General features: G+C 38.8%; 1 protein-coding gene across 14 annotated transcripts in view; it reads right to left on the bottom strand.

Annotated features, from left to right (window-relative positions):
* Nucleotides 1–7,004: 7,004 nt before the first annotated feature.
* Nucleotides 7,005–17,484, bottom strand: part of LOC6042198 (SH3 and multiple ankyrin repeat domains protein 1) — a 254,779-nt gene continuing 244,299 nt past the window's right edge. For all 14 annotated transcript variants that reach the window (XM_038255171.1, XM_038255169.1, XM_038255170.1 and 11 more), the window contains 3 exons: nucleotides 14,325–15,650; nucleotides 13,819–14,264; nucleotides 7,005–9,928 (listed from right to left, as the gene is read on the bottom strand). In XM_038255171.1, coding sequence (XP_038111099.1) covers nucleotides 9,163–9,928; nucleotides 13,819–14,264; nucleotides 14,325–15,650 — 2,538 coding nt within the window. In that variant the 3' untranslated portion in view covers nucleotides 7,005–9,162. The remainder of the gene's footprint in view (nucleotides 9,929–13,818; nucleotides 14,265–14,324; nucleotides 15,651–17,484) is intronic.

Here is a 17,484-nt window from a genome sequence, read left to right on the forward strand (position 1 = left end):
TAAACTGAGCTATCTCCCAGGACAGTCAAGCCCGTCCGTCCCCGGTGGCCACTGGAATCGTCAACTGTCGAGACATTGGGTCAAAAGTGCCTACCGGTGCAGTTGATCCGATCGCGATCCATCGTTCCTTTTCCCTCCAACAAGTGAGACATATTTTATTAGGGTGAAATTTTTTGGGGATCTTTTTTGAAAGTTGACTTCATTAACCATTTATTTTCGATTTACGGAACTTAAAACTTTTTTCGCAATAACATTCTAAATATTTGTTTAGAAAAATAACATCCCGTCAAAATAACAAAAAAAATGCATCACCCTAACGCGGATCACTCGGGGACTTCTCCATTTTCACTGACTGGCGACGAACACGGCTGCGGCATGGCTTCCTGCGATTCCGGCAGGGAACTCGAGGGAATGCGATCGCGATTTCAGCGCCCCGAGGACAAATTGTGCTGAATCGATCAAATGTTGCTGGGCTCAGTTGAAAAAAAAAAACAAATACAAAAAGGCGGGAAGATTATTTTTCCTACAACGGTGACGGTCAAGAATTTATGCTTGCAAAAGCATAATAAACATCAATGTTGGTCTGGGTGGTGATAGCGTTTGGTGCTATATGAAAGTGATCCCTGTAGGAATGAAGGTTTTGTATTGTGTGATGATGTAATTCTTGAAATGTGTTTTAAGGTGAAGCCGTTGATCATTTTCGAAGAAAATTAATCATCATTATAAAAAATTGTGTATTAAATTCAATTTAACGAATTTCAGCACCAAAAGGAATCAGCATGTGCCGGTTGTTGCCTTCTTGAAGCCACTGAAGGAATTTTTGATCTAAATCAATTGTGCTTCAAAATTTATATACTTTTGTGGCACAGTCATTGACGTCCTAGTTGGCAATCATTGATTAATGACGATTTCCATAACTTAACAAGGAATGGGATAATCGTTACCAAAAGGAATCAGCATGTGTAGGGCACTATTCTAAACAACTTGTTGAAGAATTTTTGTCAAAATATTGAAAGCGACGCAAAATTTATATCTTTGAAGGAAAAATCATGACAATGATGGAAGTCTTCACGTTAAGGATATTTGTGTTATGGAGGCAGATGATTTCCGTTTTGAGAAATAAGAGGACACTCTGTCTACTTTTGAGTTTGCCAAAAAATATCAATTCCTTATACCATCTGATCCTAATGTATTACGCAATCTTCACTAAACAGCATAATCCGAAAAAAGTTCTCCGATTGGGCTAAACAGTAGACTGAGGGATCTTTGACTGAAATAATAAGACCCGGTTTTTATGTTTGACTCTTGCTGTATTGCATTGGAAAGGTTGAAATTTTACAAGATTTGGAAAAATATTTTCAAGTTTTAACAATCAATCCAAACATTTGAAAAGGTCGTATTAAATTTAATGGGCTGTTTTTGATGTTATTTCTTTAATTCCCCCGGATTCGTTTCAAAAAATGTTACCAATTGGGTACAAAAGCCCTATGTCAATTTTTATGTACAACGGTAAAAAACACGATCAAAAACCGTTTCTGATCACTTTTTTTAATTTTAATGCAAAAAAAAATATTGACAAGACAACATTTTTTCGATGGATCAACTATGGTCCCTTTGGAACGAGCTGTCAAGTAGGAGCTTTTCTGTCAAGAAGGACCGCGAGGATAATTTTTCAAAATTGATTTAAAAATCCATTTCAAACTCTTTGTGGTCGTACAAAGGGTCATTGTACGCAGAAAAATAAGCTTTATCGCTGTAAACAATAATATCAGCAATCAAAGCTTCATTTTAGGACCCAATTTACAGGAAACCGAGAAACGATTTTTTGAAAATAATAAAAGTATTTTCCAACGGAACGCGAGCAAAAATAGGAAAAAAAAACTTCTAAAATTGAATGACTCGAAATTAGTGTCAAATGTGCGTCCAACCATTTTTACACTTACCTTACCGAGCAATTCCAGCTCAAATCAGGAATTTTTCTGGTTCTTTTGTACCCGACCTTCTCCGATTTCAATGAAACTTTTTAGACATGTTATCCTAGGCCTATATAAGCCATTTTTGTGTATACGGAGCCAGTTGCACTCGATAATGACATTTGAGAAGGGCGTAAGTGTTTTAAATATTTTTGTATTTTGTGAATTAAATTTTGCTGTATCTTTAAGCCGTTACATCGTATCAAAAAGTGGTCAAAGACAAACTTGTAGGAAATTAGATGGGCTTTTTGAAAAAAAAATACACTGAAAGAAAAATACACGCCAATTCAACGAGGTTTTTTAATTTTTAAGTTTAAAAGTTAAATTTTAAGGTGATGTCACGATTTTTTTTCGCTCAAAATTTTTGTGAAAATAGCCTAGAATTTGACAAAAAGACTCACAAAAAAGGTGCAGGTGGTTATGTTACACATGACCAGTATGACAAAGAACTTTGCAAGATGATTGTTGAAATTTTCGATAAGAATGTCCGGTCCAAATTTCCCCATGATTCCCTTATAATTACATAAGACAACTCTTTTGTGAATAGTTTTAAGACATAATATCAACGTCCTATCGAACTAAGGGGACGGAAATTGCAAATGGAGCTGCAATAGAAATCAAGGTGAAATCAATCGACTTTCCCTCACCACTCGAAAGTTATCAAGATGCGGAAATGTTTTTGCAAGGCTGTTGCAATCAATTGGGTCCTAAAATGAAGCTTAGATTGCTGATATTATTGTTCACAGCGATAAAGCTTATTTTTCTGAGTACAATGACCCTTTGTACGACCATAAAGAGCTTAAAATGGATTTTTAAATCAATTTTGAAAAATTAACCTCGCGGTCCTTCTTGACAGAAAAGCTCCTACTTGACAGGTCGTTCCAAGGGGACCATAGTTGATCCATCGAAAAAATGTTGTCTTGTAAAAAAACAATTTGCATTAAAATGAAAAAAGTGATCAGAAATGGTTTTTAATCGTGTTTTTTACCGTTGTACATAAAAATTGGCATAGGGCTTTAGTACCCAATTGGCGGCAGCAAAGTAAATTTCAACAGCAAACATTAAAACTGACCTTTCAAGGGCTCTAATTGAATTCGAAATAGTTATTCTTTATTTCCAGAAACAGAATTTCGCCGCGGCACAATAAAAAGGCAATCGCAGTAATCGATTTATTACTTCCTGCGTAAAATAAGCGATTTATTTTAACTGCGTAACTTCAGATAATGGTCAGATGCATGTGCAGTATCAAAAACCATAAAGTTTGATACCCATATTGCCCTAACTCTTATGGTTCGGCAAATGTCCCCTCATCGGAACATCCGCGGGGCCTCCGGCCACTCCGGATTGTGGCCAATGCTTCCGAAATTTCAAATTTCATGTCCAGTATCAAAAACCATAAAGTTTGATACCCATATTGCCCCAACTCTTTTGGTTCGGGAAATGCCCCCGTTCGGAACATCCGCGGGGCCTCCGGCCACTCCGGATTGCGGTCACGACTGCCGAAATGTTAAATTTCATGTCCAGTATCAAAAACCATAAACTTTATCTCAACCTACAACCAACTTGACCCAAAGTTAACTGGTTCTCAATCAACACGGAGACCCCTTCTTGATGCCGTTAACCGGAGCCTTCCGGGATCAGCAGCTTGACCACATCGGTCCCTAACGTTCTTCCTTGATGGCCTGCAGCGACAATCCGTCTCGTTCCTGCGACGGCCCGAGCCATTTCGGCGACCTCTCCACGTCGTTGACCGGGGGAAATTTCTGCTGTCCCTTCTGATTCTGCAACTGCCACTCGATGTTGACTCCTCGGCTGTCAGAAAATTATGAGCTTGAGTGGAGATGATTTTAGATACATCAATCTCACGTCTCTCGGAGAGGATGATCGGGAAAGGTTTGTTCAACCAATCAGTGTGAAGGAAAAGGAGGGAAGTCTGCGAAGAGGGAAATCGCCACGTAACGATTTCGCTTCGCAAAAATTGGGTTCCGATCTTTTATTCATTCTCTTTACACATACTACACACCACCTAGAGCACCAAACAGTGCGTTGCAAGTGTATTTGTAGCAAGAAAGCGCCATCGACTGTGGATTTGCTCGTGTGTGTGTGTGTGTGTGTGTGTGTGTGTGTGTGTGTGTGTGTGTGTGTGTGTGTGTAGTAAACCACACTAAAATTGTGTTCGCGGAACCACACTAATATCGAAAATCGATTTTCCCCAAGATCGATCGGATGAGCAAACTCGTGAAGGGTAGTTGCACGGCAGAAACCAGGCGCACACAAATGAAGCTCCCCAGCCCGCGTTTGTGTGTATGCGTTGATAATTTGGTGCTCTTTCAAGCCCCAAACTTGCCACTCGATTTCCTTCCGCACACACAAACACTCACTACCGTACCCAACCAGATTTTTAAAGAATACTCTTTCGTGTGAATTGGCCCTGAAAAGGGCCATTTTAACGTCCTATGACGATGATAAAACCATGCGATGATGACACTCCAAGTTGCCGGCAAATTTCCCTCCCGCGCCTGCTCTGCCTCTCTTTCCAATTTTTCAATTCTCTCCTTCCTCTCGGCGGCTCTGCTGTGCTGCTGCTGCTTCTCGATCCTCCTCGTGCAAAGCTTCGGACTCGTTTGAGCTTCAACCGGTGGCACGGCGCTCTTTTATAACCTCGCTTGGCTGTGACGGCTCGACGCTTTCGAAGCAGTGGCAGAGAGCAAAATTTGCTAAGTGCTAGATACTTGAATCTGATTAATGTGTTCGGGAAAGGTTGCGCTCAACCAATCAGCGACCGGGATTTTCCCGGTCTGAATTTTTATTTTTCATCTTAACTTTTGAGTACTTTAACAAAGTTTTATCAACTTTGTGAGGTAGTCTACTTGCAATTTAAGACTTCCCCTTTCGTTTGGTGGATAAAGCATGCAGATTACTTAAATTGGGTGGAAGATATAAGCGTTTAAACGATTACACAAATCGTTACACTTTCGCTTCGCGAAATTTTGGATTGACACCCGTAGACAGTGCCCTTAGGACAAAGTTCTTTGTCAAAAATGTAGGATGGTATGTCTCTCCTAAAAAAATACAAAAATAATTTACTAAAACTATTTTTTTAAGTGGTCTAAACGGTAAAATTTTCAAAAACCGATAGCGGGAATCGATTCCCCAGACAATTTTATATAAAATTCTTCATATCGACCATTGTCCTATGTCCAATCCTTGTGAAGATACAGCGGGTTTAAAAATATTAAAAAAATAGGTTTTTTGGTGGTTTTTGGCAATTTCTATACGACAGACAGACTATTTTTATCGGAAAGCTCGTCTAATTTCCCATAAGTTTGTCTTTGACAGCATTTCAATTGAATGTATGGGCTTACAGATATAAGCATAATTACATTGCTCATAACTGAAAATAGAAATTTTTTTCAGTGTGGTAGAAACCTAGATAGTAAATAAGCTTACGTAAATATTTAAACTAGTCAAATTGAAAAGCTGGTAAAGACAAACTTATGGGAATTTGGACGAGCTTTCCGATAAAAATATTCACGAGACTGAAAAATCAAGTCTGTCATATATAAATTGCCAAAAACTAACAAAAAATCTTTTCAACATTTTTATGTTTAAACCCGCTGTATTTTCACAAAGATTGGACATAGAACGATGGTTAATATGGGGACTTTAATATAAAATTTTCTGGGGAATCGATTCCCGCTATCGGGTTTTGAATTTTTTTTCGTTTTTTACCACTTTAAAAAAACAGTTAAAGTAAATGATTTTTGTATTTTTTTTAGGAGAGACATACCATTCTGCATTTTTTGTGAGTCTTTTTGTCACATTTTAGGCTACTTTCACAAAAAATTTGAGCGAAAAAAAATCGTGACATCACCTTAAAATTTAACTTTGAAACTTAAAAATTGAAAAATCTCGTAGAATTGGCGTGTATTTTTCTTTCAGTGTATTTTTTTCCAAAAAGCCCATCTATAATTTCCTACAAGTTTGTCTTTGACCACTTTTTGATACGATGTAACGGCTTAGAGATACAGCAATATTTAATTTACAAAATACAAAATTATTTAAAACCCATACGCCCTTCTCAAATGTCATTATCGAGTGCAACTGGCTCCATATACACAAAAATGTTCAAGTTTCATTGAAATCGGAGAGGGTCAGGTACAAAAGTACCAGAAAAATTCCTGATTTGAGCTGGAATTGCTCTACCTTAAAACCTCATATTCTGAGTTTTAATTCGTGTTAGAGTCAACCTTATGTGTTTACAAAAGCAGAGAAAAAATGACTTCAAACTTTTAGTTTGACAACTTAAGGAACGACTGATTTATGGACTCTTATTAAATTCTATTGTTATAGCAAAACTTAACTTAAAAGTTGGTGATCCAATTCAATATTTGGTGATAATCTATTATTTATGGTAACACAATTTAGTATTTAGTCAAAAAGATTCTTCAGGAATTAAAAAAAAAACTTGTAAAATTTAAAGATTCAAAAGATAACAAAAGTACCCAATATCCAGTACACTCAACCCCCGGTGGTTGGTCACTTTTTACACGGCGCTCACGCACACTATCAAAACAAACGCTCAGCAGTGTGTGTGAACTCCGTGTAAAAGGGGTGTCAAACTAAAAAGTGACCCCGTTCGTTTGACAAGAGTTGGTGTCAAACCATCGGGGTTTGAGTGTATCAGTACTTTGTTATACAAATCTGGAGAAATTCCAGTTTTTTTTTCGCAAATCTGCTTCCTTTTTGCAAATGGGACATTTATGCGAAAATGGGAAGTTAAGCTCTATGCTTATTGTTAAAAATACAAATTTACAATTAGAAGGCCACGTTGTTTATGCACGCAAGCCCGAAAGGCCGTGATCACTAAAAAAATAGTGAGATTTAAGATTTATTTATTGAAATAGAGTTCTTTACGAATAAACGAATCCTCTTTATAACAAAGCATTTAAGATTTTTTTAGAGAAACTCACAAAAAATCACAGTTTCAATTTTCGATGAGGAAGGTTCTTTCAAATAAACAACACACTGTTTTTTGTTTTATTATTATTTTATTTCATTATTATAATTATAGCATTTTACTTTAATATCATATTGATTCATGCTGAAAATGACGCTTGTGGATTCAAAATTGTTGTTTTTACTGTTCTTTCTTTTTTTACGCGTATGTTTTTTTTCTCATTCCCCTTGTAATTTTGTTGTTCTGCCAAAGGGGGGAAGATGTATGTTTGTGGTTCGGTATGTATGCGTTTTTTTCCGTGTATGTGTGATTGTAGTCTGTCTGTTTTTTTTCTTTTTTTATTTCCTGGAGTACGTTATCATGCTTTCTAAACATGTTTTGCAAACTGTAGTTTCGTTTTGTGAGTTTCTGTCTAAAGGCTTCCATTGCGTTGCATTGTGTGGGCGCGTATGTTTTTTTGTTTGTTTTGTTTTAGTACGTGTTCTGTTTTTCTGAGATTTCAAATCGCAATGACTTCCGTGTGGGGGTTGTTATGCTTGCTGCTTAAAATGTTTTGCTAGACTTCTTTTTTTTTCTCTTTGTGTGTGTGCTTGATTTTAGCGCGGACAGATTTGCTTTATTCGTGTTTGTTTTTTTTTTTGTATTGGTGGCGGCATAATTTGCGTTTGCTCTAATATTTCTTATTCACTTTTTTCATTCAATTTCTTCTTGTCAATAGTAAAATTTCGCTTTCGTTACGCGTTTACGTTTAAATGGCCATCGTAATTTGTCGGTACACTTTTGTTTCATTACATATTTTGTTTTTGTTTGTTTGTTTATATACGACGATGAGATATTTTTGTTTTGCTTTTTTTTTGTAATGCGTTTTTACTTGTTTGGGGGGAAACGTGAGGTGCTTAATAAGTTTACTTGTTTTGTTGTTGTCTAAAATGTATTCGCTTCGGTTATTCTCTTCCCTCGCTTTTTTTATAAGGTGCGTAAACGTATAAAAATATATGTTTATAAATGTTGTTTAATTCACGCATTGCTTTATTCGGTAGTTTTTCAAGGGAAGGGGAATCGGTGTCTTTTTGTCTCTGCAATTTTTTTTCGGTTTTCTCTCATAGTGGTGTATGTGTTTTTTGTATAAAGGAATTTAAACACTAAATATTACAAAAGAACGGGTTTGTGTTATGCAAACAAGGGAAGGGGCGCGAAAATAAAATGTACAACAGTGTTTGTGAGTTACAACTAAGTGTAGAGTATACTTAAACATTGACCTTCCTCCAAACATCTCGCTCATCTTCCTCAGACTGCTTGCTGCAGGTTGGGGATTCGCTCATCTCGTCCACTTATCTGTTGACTTGTTAATTAATGTAATTAATTAAAGACAGAAAGTTTGAAGTGATTCTTTATATAATGCACGTGCGCACGTGAGGGTTAAAACTTGTCGCTCAAAAGGTGCTAAATTTATACAGTTTTCCGTGCCGTTTTAAAATCATCGAAAGAAAAGAGCAAAAAAATAAATCTTACAACCAAGTAAAGTTCTGCTAATCCTCTAAACGAAATGTTTAATGAATATATTCTATACACATTTATCCAAACTAAAAAAAGGAAAGGACACTTAATCAAAAACCAAAGAGGCTTGTTGCTATTACTTCTTACCACCGAACAAAATCATCTTAGCAGGCGACGACGCGAGCTGCGCGCGCGCCTATTTTGAAATCGAATTCTCAAATGGTTCATGTGCCTACTTGGATTGCGAACAGCACTTGAAAGGACGTTTTCGGCGCGCGCGCGCTTTTCGTCTACACTGAAAAAATATTACATCTGGAATTCGCCAACTTTCACCGTCGAATGATTTTTTTCTTTCTTTTTTTTTGGCTAAACGATTTGAGCTTGTTTTTTCTTTACACACTTTTGTCAGCTGATGACGAACCGAATTGGATATTGCACGAAAGTGTTTTTTAAATAGTTTCGATTTTCTCTAAACGTTTGATGGAGTTAAGCATTTTTTTTCGAATGAAACAAGCTTCTTTTTTCTAGTTATAGTTGTTCGGTTCCGTAGGCCAGTTTAAAAAGGTTCCTTTACAAGACGAAACGATCGCGCGCTAGTTGCTGCATCCGCTAACCTTATTCAATTCTAACCTTTAAAATGCTTGTTAGACTGAGTGTGTGTGTGTGGTGTGTGTGGTGCTATTAATCGTGTCTATCTAAATGTATAGTTTTTTCTTTTAGTCTATCCGTCGCTTATTGGCTGTTTAGCCGATTGACCTTTGGGACGGCGCCCACGATGCGGACCCGCTTGCAGTTGGGATTGTGTCCGGTGACGTACTGACCAGCCCCCGCTCCCCCGCCCCCACCATGATGCCCATGCCCATGGTGGTGGTGATGATGAACCCCTCCCCCTCCATGCGGCTGCGAACACCCCCCAACCGAATCGCTAAATTCCGCCGGCGGTGGCAGCACCGCTGCCGCCCCTCCATCCCCCTCGTCCGAATCCGCCTCAATAGGCGGCGGCAACGTGGCCAGCGTGACCGCGTGCCGCTGCTGAATGTTCTGCGCGGCAGCCGCCTTCGCCCGCTGGGCCGCAATCGTGGCCGCCTGCTTCCGCGTCAACGAGTTGTGCCGCTGGAAGCCGGTCGCCGGCGGACTCGGACTCTGGTCGCCATCATCTTCATCACTGCGAACCTCCGGCAGCTGGACCGGCACCTTCGCCGGCGTAATCATCACCGCCATCTTTTTCTGCTCCAGCAGGGCCATCGGTTTGGGCACCTCGTTGCACGTGACCGTCACCTCCTGGTCGCTGCTCACGCCCGAAGAGCTGTTGTCGCCGGCGTCGTCCTGGCGGTCGCGGTCGGCGTTTTCCTGTTGTTGTTGCTGCTGCTGCTGGGCGTTTTGCTGTCGCAGGAAGTCGTTGGGGTAGGACTTGGACGACTTGAGCTTGGTGCGGATCTTCTGGATCTCCTCGACAGAGAAGGAGTGCGGGATCGAGCTGGAGCCGGAACTGCTACCGCTGGAAAAGAAGATAAATGGGACGTATTAATTTAGTGAAAATCCATTCAAGATCTCCAATATAAAATTATAATGTGTTGAAAATCTATAAAAAAAATTCTGCCCCATTTAAAACCCATATTGCAAGGTAATAAAAGTATGAGTAGGGTATTTGTCCCTATTTTGGCCTAGTACCTATTTTGGGTCTACCAAACTTAATTCAACGAAATTGAGCATTTCACCAAATCTGGCAGGGATCTGCCACTTGATAATGATTCGCGCTGTCATTATCTTCATTTTGGTGGGCCAGAATAATTCACTTTTTTCTCTTAAATTAGAAATAATGTAATAAATAAATCACTCTTAACATTTTTCTTAGCAAATTTCCACTTGCCCATTAGGTCAAAAATTTTCACTACTTTTGCTTATCGCTTCTTGGCGCTCAGCGTCAAGGTGTTCATCGCTCAGCACACGAATGAGAGCCGTCCCCCGAATCTCCAACCACCGGCAATATGTTTTTTTTTGGTTGCACAATCCCGTTGCAAAAACAATCACTAAACTGCCACCAAATCAAAATAATAACTGATTAAAGTTTCTCGAAGAGAATGTCTCTATTTTCAGTCCATTTGACACTTCTACAAATTGTGACAGTGTGTGTGCGCTTTTTACAAGTTACAGTATTTCTGGCATATTACGGGCTTGTTGTTTGGCTACGCAACAATTGTTTAATTATGTTTAAAACACGTAAAGAATGATATAAATCATGTCCAAGCTAACTATGTACGTCATGCAAGCGAAATAAATCATTCTAATGGTGATTTGTGGCTTAAAACATCACAATGATTTAGCATATTTGTCAATCGAATTTGTGCGGCTGTACTGTACGAGCTGGGGCTGAACCGTACGTCAAAAAAGGTCGCCACGTGCTTCGAGATTTCAACCAATCAGAAAGTAGGCCGAAAATATGCACAAAGAAGGTCGTATGCTAGGAGCAATATCCCCAAAATGGGGACAAAAAGTGTTTTAGTTTTTCGTGCTTTTACAGCGATATAAGGTTTTTTTTATCAAAATGTTGATAATGTACGAGCTTAAGCATTAAAAAACCAACTTATTCGTGTATAACAAACTATGCAGCCTTTGAGAATACATCAAATTATAAATGCGCTCTGCTAAGTAGGCCCAAAATAGGGACAAATACCCAATTTTAAATGAAAAATAGATTTGAATTTTGTAAAAAATTCAAGGCACAAAACCTAGTTTTGTGTTTATTTAATGTTTTGGTGGCTATAAAACGGAGCCCTTTATCAAAAATTCTGTAAAGTATTTTTGGATTGAACATTAAATTTTACATTAAAAAGTTAGGTAATTTTTTTGTATAAAATTTCGATGTTTTCCGAAAATCAGTATTTTTTCAAAAATTCATAATTTGGCCGCAATTTTTTTGACCATACTTCTCTATGGCTCAAAAGTTGCGGGATTTTGTATCCTAAAACATATAAAAAAATCTCGAAAATAAAAAATGCGTATTTTGGGAAATTATGTTTTTGTAAAAAAAAAGTTAATTAAAAAATCGGCATTTTTTTTTCGTGTACTTTTTTTCAATAGTCCTAAACAATACCTAAAACTTTGCCGAAGACACCAAATTGATCAGAGAATTCGCTTAAATGTTACAGCTGTTTGAATATTTTCGTACCATTTTTGTATGGACAGCTGTCAAAATTGTGTGCAGACTTGTATGGGTGAACCAATGACACAAAATAGTTTCTTTGGTGGTAGGGTAGGCCCCCACCAAGTTTGAGCCAAATCAAAAAATACAAAAAAATAAAAATGTTCGAAATCGGCTGATTTTGTAGGAAATTGCTCAATAAGACATCAAAAATGATTCGATTATCCATAGTTTCGATTTAAAAAAAAGACTGTATGTTTTTGCAATTCTATACTTTTTTTTATTTAGTAAAAATCGATTTAAGATTTGGCTTTATTTTGCACCCATTATGAAATTTGTGAAAATTGCAGTATTTTTATTAATATGGTATTTTGTGAAGCTTTGTGTGTTTCAAACCAAAAGATGATATGTTGTGAAAATCTGTTAAAATATTGCCATCGTTTGACTGGCGCATAAGAAAATTTGAGTATGAGGCAAATTGACTTTGAAATATGTTTGCAACAGCCTTTTTTTAAATTGAAAAGAACTTATTAGCTTTTTCCTACTTTTTAACTTTAAAATCCATTAATCCAACACAAATACAAGTCAAGATTTTAAATTAAATAAAAACATGGAATTGAAAAAAAAAAATAAAACCACACTTAAAAAAATCAAAGCTCTGCGCCATTGCAACCGAATTTAGCTCTTCTCTTGGACGCAAATTTTTGTAATTGAAAAACGCAACTTTTGGTGCTTAAAAAATTATCTGTCATCACTTATTTTTCCGTTTTCGTCATTTTCTCGCGCGTCAAAAACCCCAGTTTTTTTTTATTTTTTGGTCCCGAAATCTCCAAAACCGTGTTTCAAATTTTCATACGACCTTTTAAAATATAAGACTAGATTTTTGAAACTCCAAGTTGTTTTTCTCTGAAAGCTTAATCAATTCAATTAGCTTTCATTTGCGTCTAAGATAGTTAAAATTGCCCGAATGATTATGATTATTTTGAAATGTATGATTTTTGCGCAAATCGATTGAAATGGCAATTTTTCGGACCACCCTAATACGGCGTACACCGAAAAAAATTATGGTAATATTCATCAGGGAATGGTGACAGATTTTGTGTTAAAAAAAAAATGTGTGATGTTACACCAGAACCTGGGAATTTTCATCAGTTTTACAAGGTTCACATTTTTACACATTTTTTAGGTAAAATTACTCAAAAAATATGTAATATTCAATCAACTAAATTTTCAACCTTTCAAAATTCAAATTTTTTTCTGAGTAGGTCACCCTAAGAGCCAAACAAAAAAATACGGATCGAATTATTTCGGCCAAGGAACCCTCAGTCCAACTTTTTTCAAATAATGCTGATTTCGTAAGGAATTGCTGAATAAATCTTTTTTTAAATAATTACTTGAAGTAACCAATTGAAAAAAAAAAATAATGTTGATTTGAAAAAAAGCTATATTCTAAAGTTTGTTCATCAATGTTGAGAAAGGATGGTACACATTTTTATTTGACCTTCTTAAGGAGGTATTAGACTATGACAAACCAACAAACTCGCACTTTTTTTTACAGTTTGCCTGCATTTGTTTGCAGAAATGTTTGCGAGTTTCTCACATTGTCAAACAAGAAAAAGTGCGAATTTGTTTATTTGTTTGTCATAGTCTTAAATCTCCTTTATGGCCAAGTTTTTTTTAGAAATGTTTAGTTTTCCCGTGTTTAGGAGAAATAGCCTGGGAGTGGCTAAAACAATTTCTTGTTTGGGTCCTTGCCATAAGGTACCGTTGCGTCTCCAGCAAAATGTACGGGAAATTATTTTCTATGGACAAGCATGGTACTTTTGCATCAATTTTTATACGGGAATCAATTTTTTTTGTTACGAAAAACGTGGAATCTCTGTATTATGAAACAGAATATTTTCTCTATTTCCCAGCCATTTTGCTAACTTTTGGCAGTCGTGTCACTGCAATGATGTTTTATGAATGTTGTGATACTTTCTGCTCCTAAAATCTGAAAATAATTTTTGCCCTGAATTTTTTTATTCATATTTTCGGATTTTCTCGATATAAAAAATTACCAAATTTTAGCAAAACATTGTAATAGGGCCGAAGCCGAAGTGTAAACAAAGAGTTTATCCTGCTCGTTTCTAATATAAACATTAACTGACGTGAGCAGTTTCACTTCGGCTTCGGCCATTTTACATTATTTTGCTTGAATTATTATACAAATTCTACAAAACTATAAAACAATCTCTTTTTCTCACCTTGTGTTGCTGTTTCCGCTCGTCTCAGCCGCCATACCCGGATTAACGGTTGTCCCTTTCCCTCCGCCGCTATTCGTCGTCCCCGTCGCCCCATCCGCCCCGTTGACCTTCTTCAGGTTCGCCCGCACCATCCGCACCGAGTTGTCCTCTTCGGTGTCCGACTCGTCGCTCAAGCTGTAGTCCGGATCCGGAAGGGGTGGCGCCCCGGGTGGATTTTTGTACTGCTGCTGCTGCTGGGGTTGTGCAGCCTGTTGCATGACCGCGGGTCGGCCCGGTTGGGCGTACGGATTGCTGCCGCCGCCTCCGGAATTGTTGTTGGTGGAGTTGGTGATGGTCGCTGTCGCGGCTCCGCCGCCGCCGCCAATCGTGACCGTTGTGACGTTGATGGCGCTGCCACTGGTCGTCGTGCTCGACGCGGTCGATCGGATTGAGGACGATTTGCGGACCTGTTTGAACGGGGGTTTTGGATAAGTGTGGGTTTTCGGAAGGGGGTATTCGGGGCTTACCTCTGTGGTGGTACTGCTGTTTCCGCTGTTGCTGCTGTTTCCACTACTGCTGCTGCTGGTTGCCGAAGTGACGCTTGTCGTCCGGTAGCCCACGTTCCGGATGTCCTGCGGGGACGCGTACAGTTTGGCGTTCGAGGCCGGCTTGAAGCTGGACATGACTTCGGAGTCGAGCATTTTGGACTGCTGCTGTTTGGCCTTGGCCTGGATGTGCTTCTGAAGCGCGGTGAGACATTCGTACTCGGACCCGCGGGAGATTTCCACCTTGACGACCTGGCCGACGGGCGGTGGCGGTGGCGGATGGTTCGGCGGGGGAAGGTTCAGTCTTTGCAGCGACATATGAAGGCTGTACATGTCGTCTTGAGATCGGTGGCCCTTGTGGCCGACGGTGTTGAACCAGCTGGCCGACGGCGTCAACGTTCCGGCGCTGCTGTTGAGCTCCGAGGCCATCGATCCGGTCGAGATCCCCGCGAGATCCGGCGTGCTGTGGAAGATGCGCTTCAGATCGGCTCCGACCTGCGGAATCGGAATGGGTCGGCCCTTGAGCGTGCCAATCTTGGACGACTTTTTGCGCTTCATTTCGGCCACGCTCGCGTACACGATTGGTCCCTTCTGGGGGGAAGTCGGCGGCGTAGCCGCACCACTATCGAACCCACTCTGGAACCGTGAGCTGGACATCAGCATCGAACATCGATTCGCGTCCACGCCCTGCTGCCGCTGGAACAGCTCCTCCAACTCGGCGGCCGTTATTCGACTAGACGTTGGCCGTGACTTGATGCTCGCCGTCCGCGGTTGCACCGGCGTCCCCGGACCGCCCTGCGTCGGAGTGCTGATCGCCGACTGCGACTGTTGCTGCAGCAACAACTGCTGGTGCAGCGATTCCACCGACGTTGACTTGCCATGGCCCGATCCCATCCCCTCATCATCGTCCTTCTCGCCGCCACCCTCCAACCCGGCGACCATCGATTTGGCACGTGCTCGTCCTACGCTAAGGGTTGTCTTTGGATCTCGCCGCGGTGGCATCGGCGCCGGCATCTTGCAGCCCGCCAAACTCGCCGGCCCCCCGTTCATCCGCCGGGGCAGCGTCGAACACTGGCGAGCTGCCGCGGCCGAGCAGGAAACGGGCGTACTCATGCCGGATCCGCTCGAGTGCTGACTGCCGGTGTCCGCCTGCTGGTGAGTGCTGGACATGGCCGTGGCCGCGTCCAGCATCGAGTTGACCAGATTGTGCGGCAGCGTCACCACCGTCATCGACACGAGCGAGCCCGAGTTGCGGATCAGGTCGACCACGTGCTCGTGCGAGGCACACGTGACGTCTTCGTTGTTGATCTGAGGAAATAAAAAAAAAAAACAATTGTTATATTCAAAACATACAAGTAGTTCTCTAGGCTTTTGCAAATTAATTTTTCTTTGAATTTTTTGATTTGGATACTTTGTCCCTGCATTCCGAAGTTTTTATAAAACCACCACTGAAAACATTAACTTTTTCTTCATTCTCTTCTGGCAGCACTTGCTACTACGGCAGAAAAGATTCAGGGAAGGCGTCGCGACGCTCATGCAATCAAGCAAGCTGATGGTTGCCAGAAGTGCTTGAAGATGTTTTCAGCGGCGGTATTATAAATTCGGTAACATTTTTAATATTTGATGAATCTTTTCGCAATCTTCGGCAAAGTTGTTCCCTGGAACACGGACAATGAGCTCGTGAGTTTTTTTTTTGAAAAAGCAAAAATTGTTAAAGGGCTCAAAACTGGCAAAAACCAAAACGCACCGATTTTACGGGTTAAATCCCATTTAATCTTCAAAGTCAAAGCGCCAGATCTTGTCGAAACCAATAAAGCTTTTTTGATTGGTTTTTGATTTAAAAAAGAAATTCTTGAAAAAAAAGCCCGTCAAAAAAAAATTTTTGAAAAGCATACACAATTTCCTACATTTTTTCTCTTGAACTTTGAACATCGGGCAATTAGTTCCTGAGATACAGCCTCACAAAGAATTCGAATTGATGAAAATTATTTTTTTTCATTTGTCACCTAATTTATTTGTAATTTTTGACAGACAGAATCTCGGAAACTATTTTTCCAGATTTTCAATGTAAAAATTGAAACTCTAGCTAATTTTTTAATCTTGAATGAAATAAGGAAAAATATCTGTATTTAGACCTGTTGCAAATGTTAGGCTTGATTTTAAAATTACAATATTTTTCAAAAAACCGCAATAAAAAACGAAATTGTATACTTAAAAGTAGCTATAATTTGAAAACGATACATTTTACCAAAAAAATGAAAGTACTTTACAGTAATAAATTCTGCTCAAACAAAATACAATGGAAAGTACCGTAAACCGGGGTGACTTTGATAGGATTTCAATTTGTTTTTAGAATATTTTCCAACAGGTAAGGTTTTTCTCAAGATTATTATTTTTAAAACATGTACTGGGGTAGACCACACAAAGTCCATGCACTTTTTCGGAAAAAAAGTTTTTTCAATAATGTTTAGAAAAATAGTTACGTTAAAAATTCTTAGTTTTAATTCCGGGGTGACTTTGATAGTCATAGTTTTTCTTGTTAAAATCATATTTAAGATGTTCAAACTTTATTTGTACGCTAAATGTACCATCACTAAGGTAGCTGATATAGTTTTTAAGAAAAAAAAAAACAATGTTTATATTTAGTTTACTAAGTGTATAAGCTTTTTAGCAAAATACATATAAACTTTAGGTAAAATATTTAAATAGTTGGAATTTTGCCTAAAATTTGTTAAAACTAGTTTTGTTTATAAAATTATCGATTTATATTGCATTATTGCATAATGAATTCGAAGCACGAATCACAAGTTTTCACATTTTACATGAAATTTGTTCAACTGAAATTGCCTATAAATTTGGAGATTTTTTTTAATTGTGTTTCAAAAACACATATTATTTATTATTTACAAACTTTTTTAACCTTCTCCTAGTGGAAAATTGTCCAAAGAATCCGAAAATGCATTCCGTTTTCCGATTAAAAATCATGTTCATTGAGAAAATCATGACACTTTGAGAAGTTTAATATAATGACTTTTATCAACATTTTCTTAACTATAGTTAACTAACTTTTTAAACTTGTCAAAATTTTATGAAAAATTCTTCTTGAGGTACTTTGAACACTTCTCTACCATGGTCAGTATGT

This window comes from Culex quinquefasciatus, chromosome 2, assembly GCF_015732765.1.
Source record: "Culex quinquefasciatus strain JHB chromosome 2, VPISU_Cqui_1.0_pri_paternal, whole genome shotgun sequence".
Taxonomy (NCBI): Eukaryota; Metazoa; Arthropoda; class Insecta; order Diptera; family Culicidae; genus Culex; species Culex quinquefasciatus.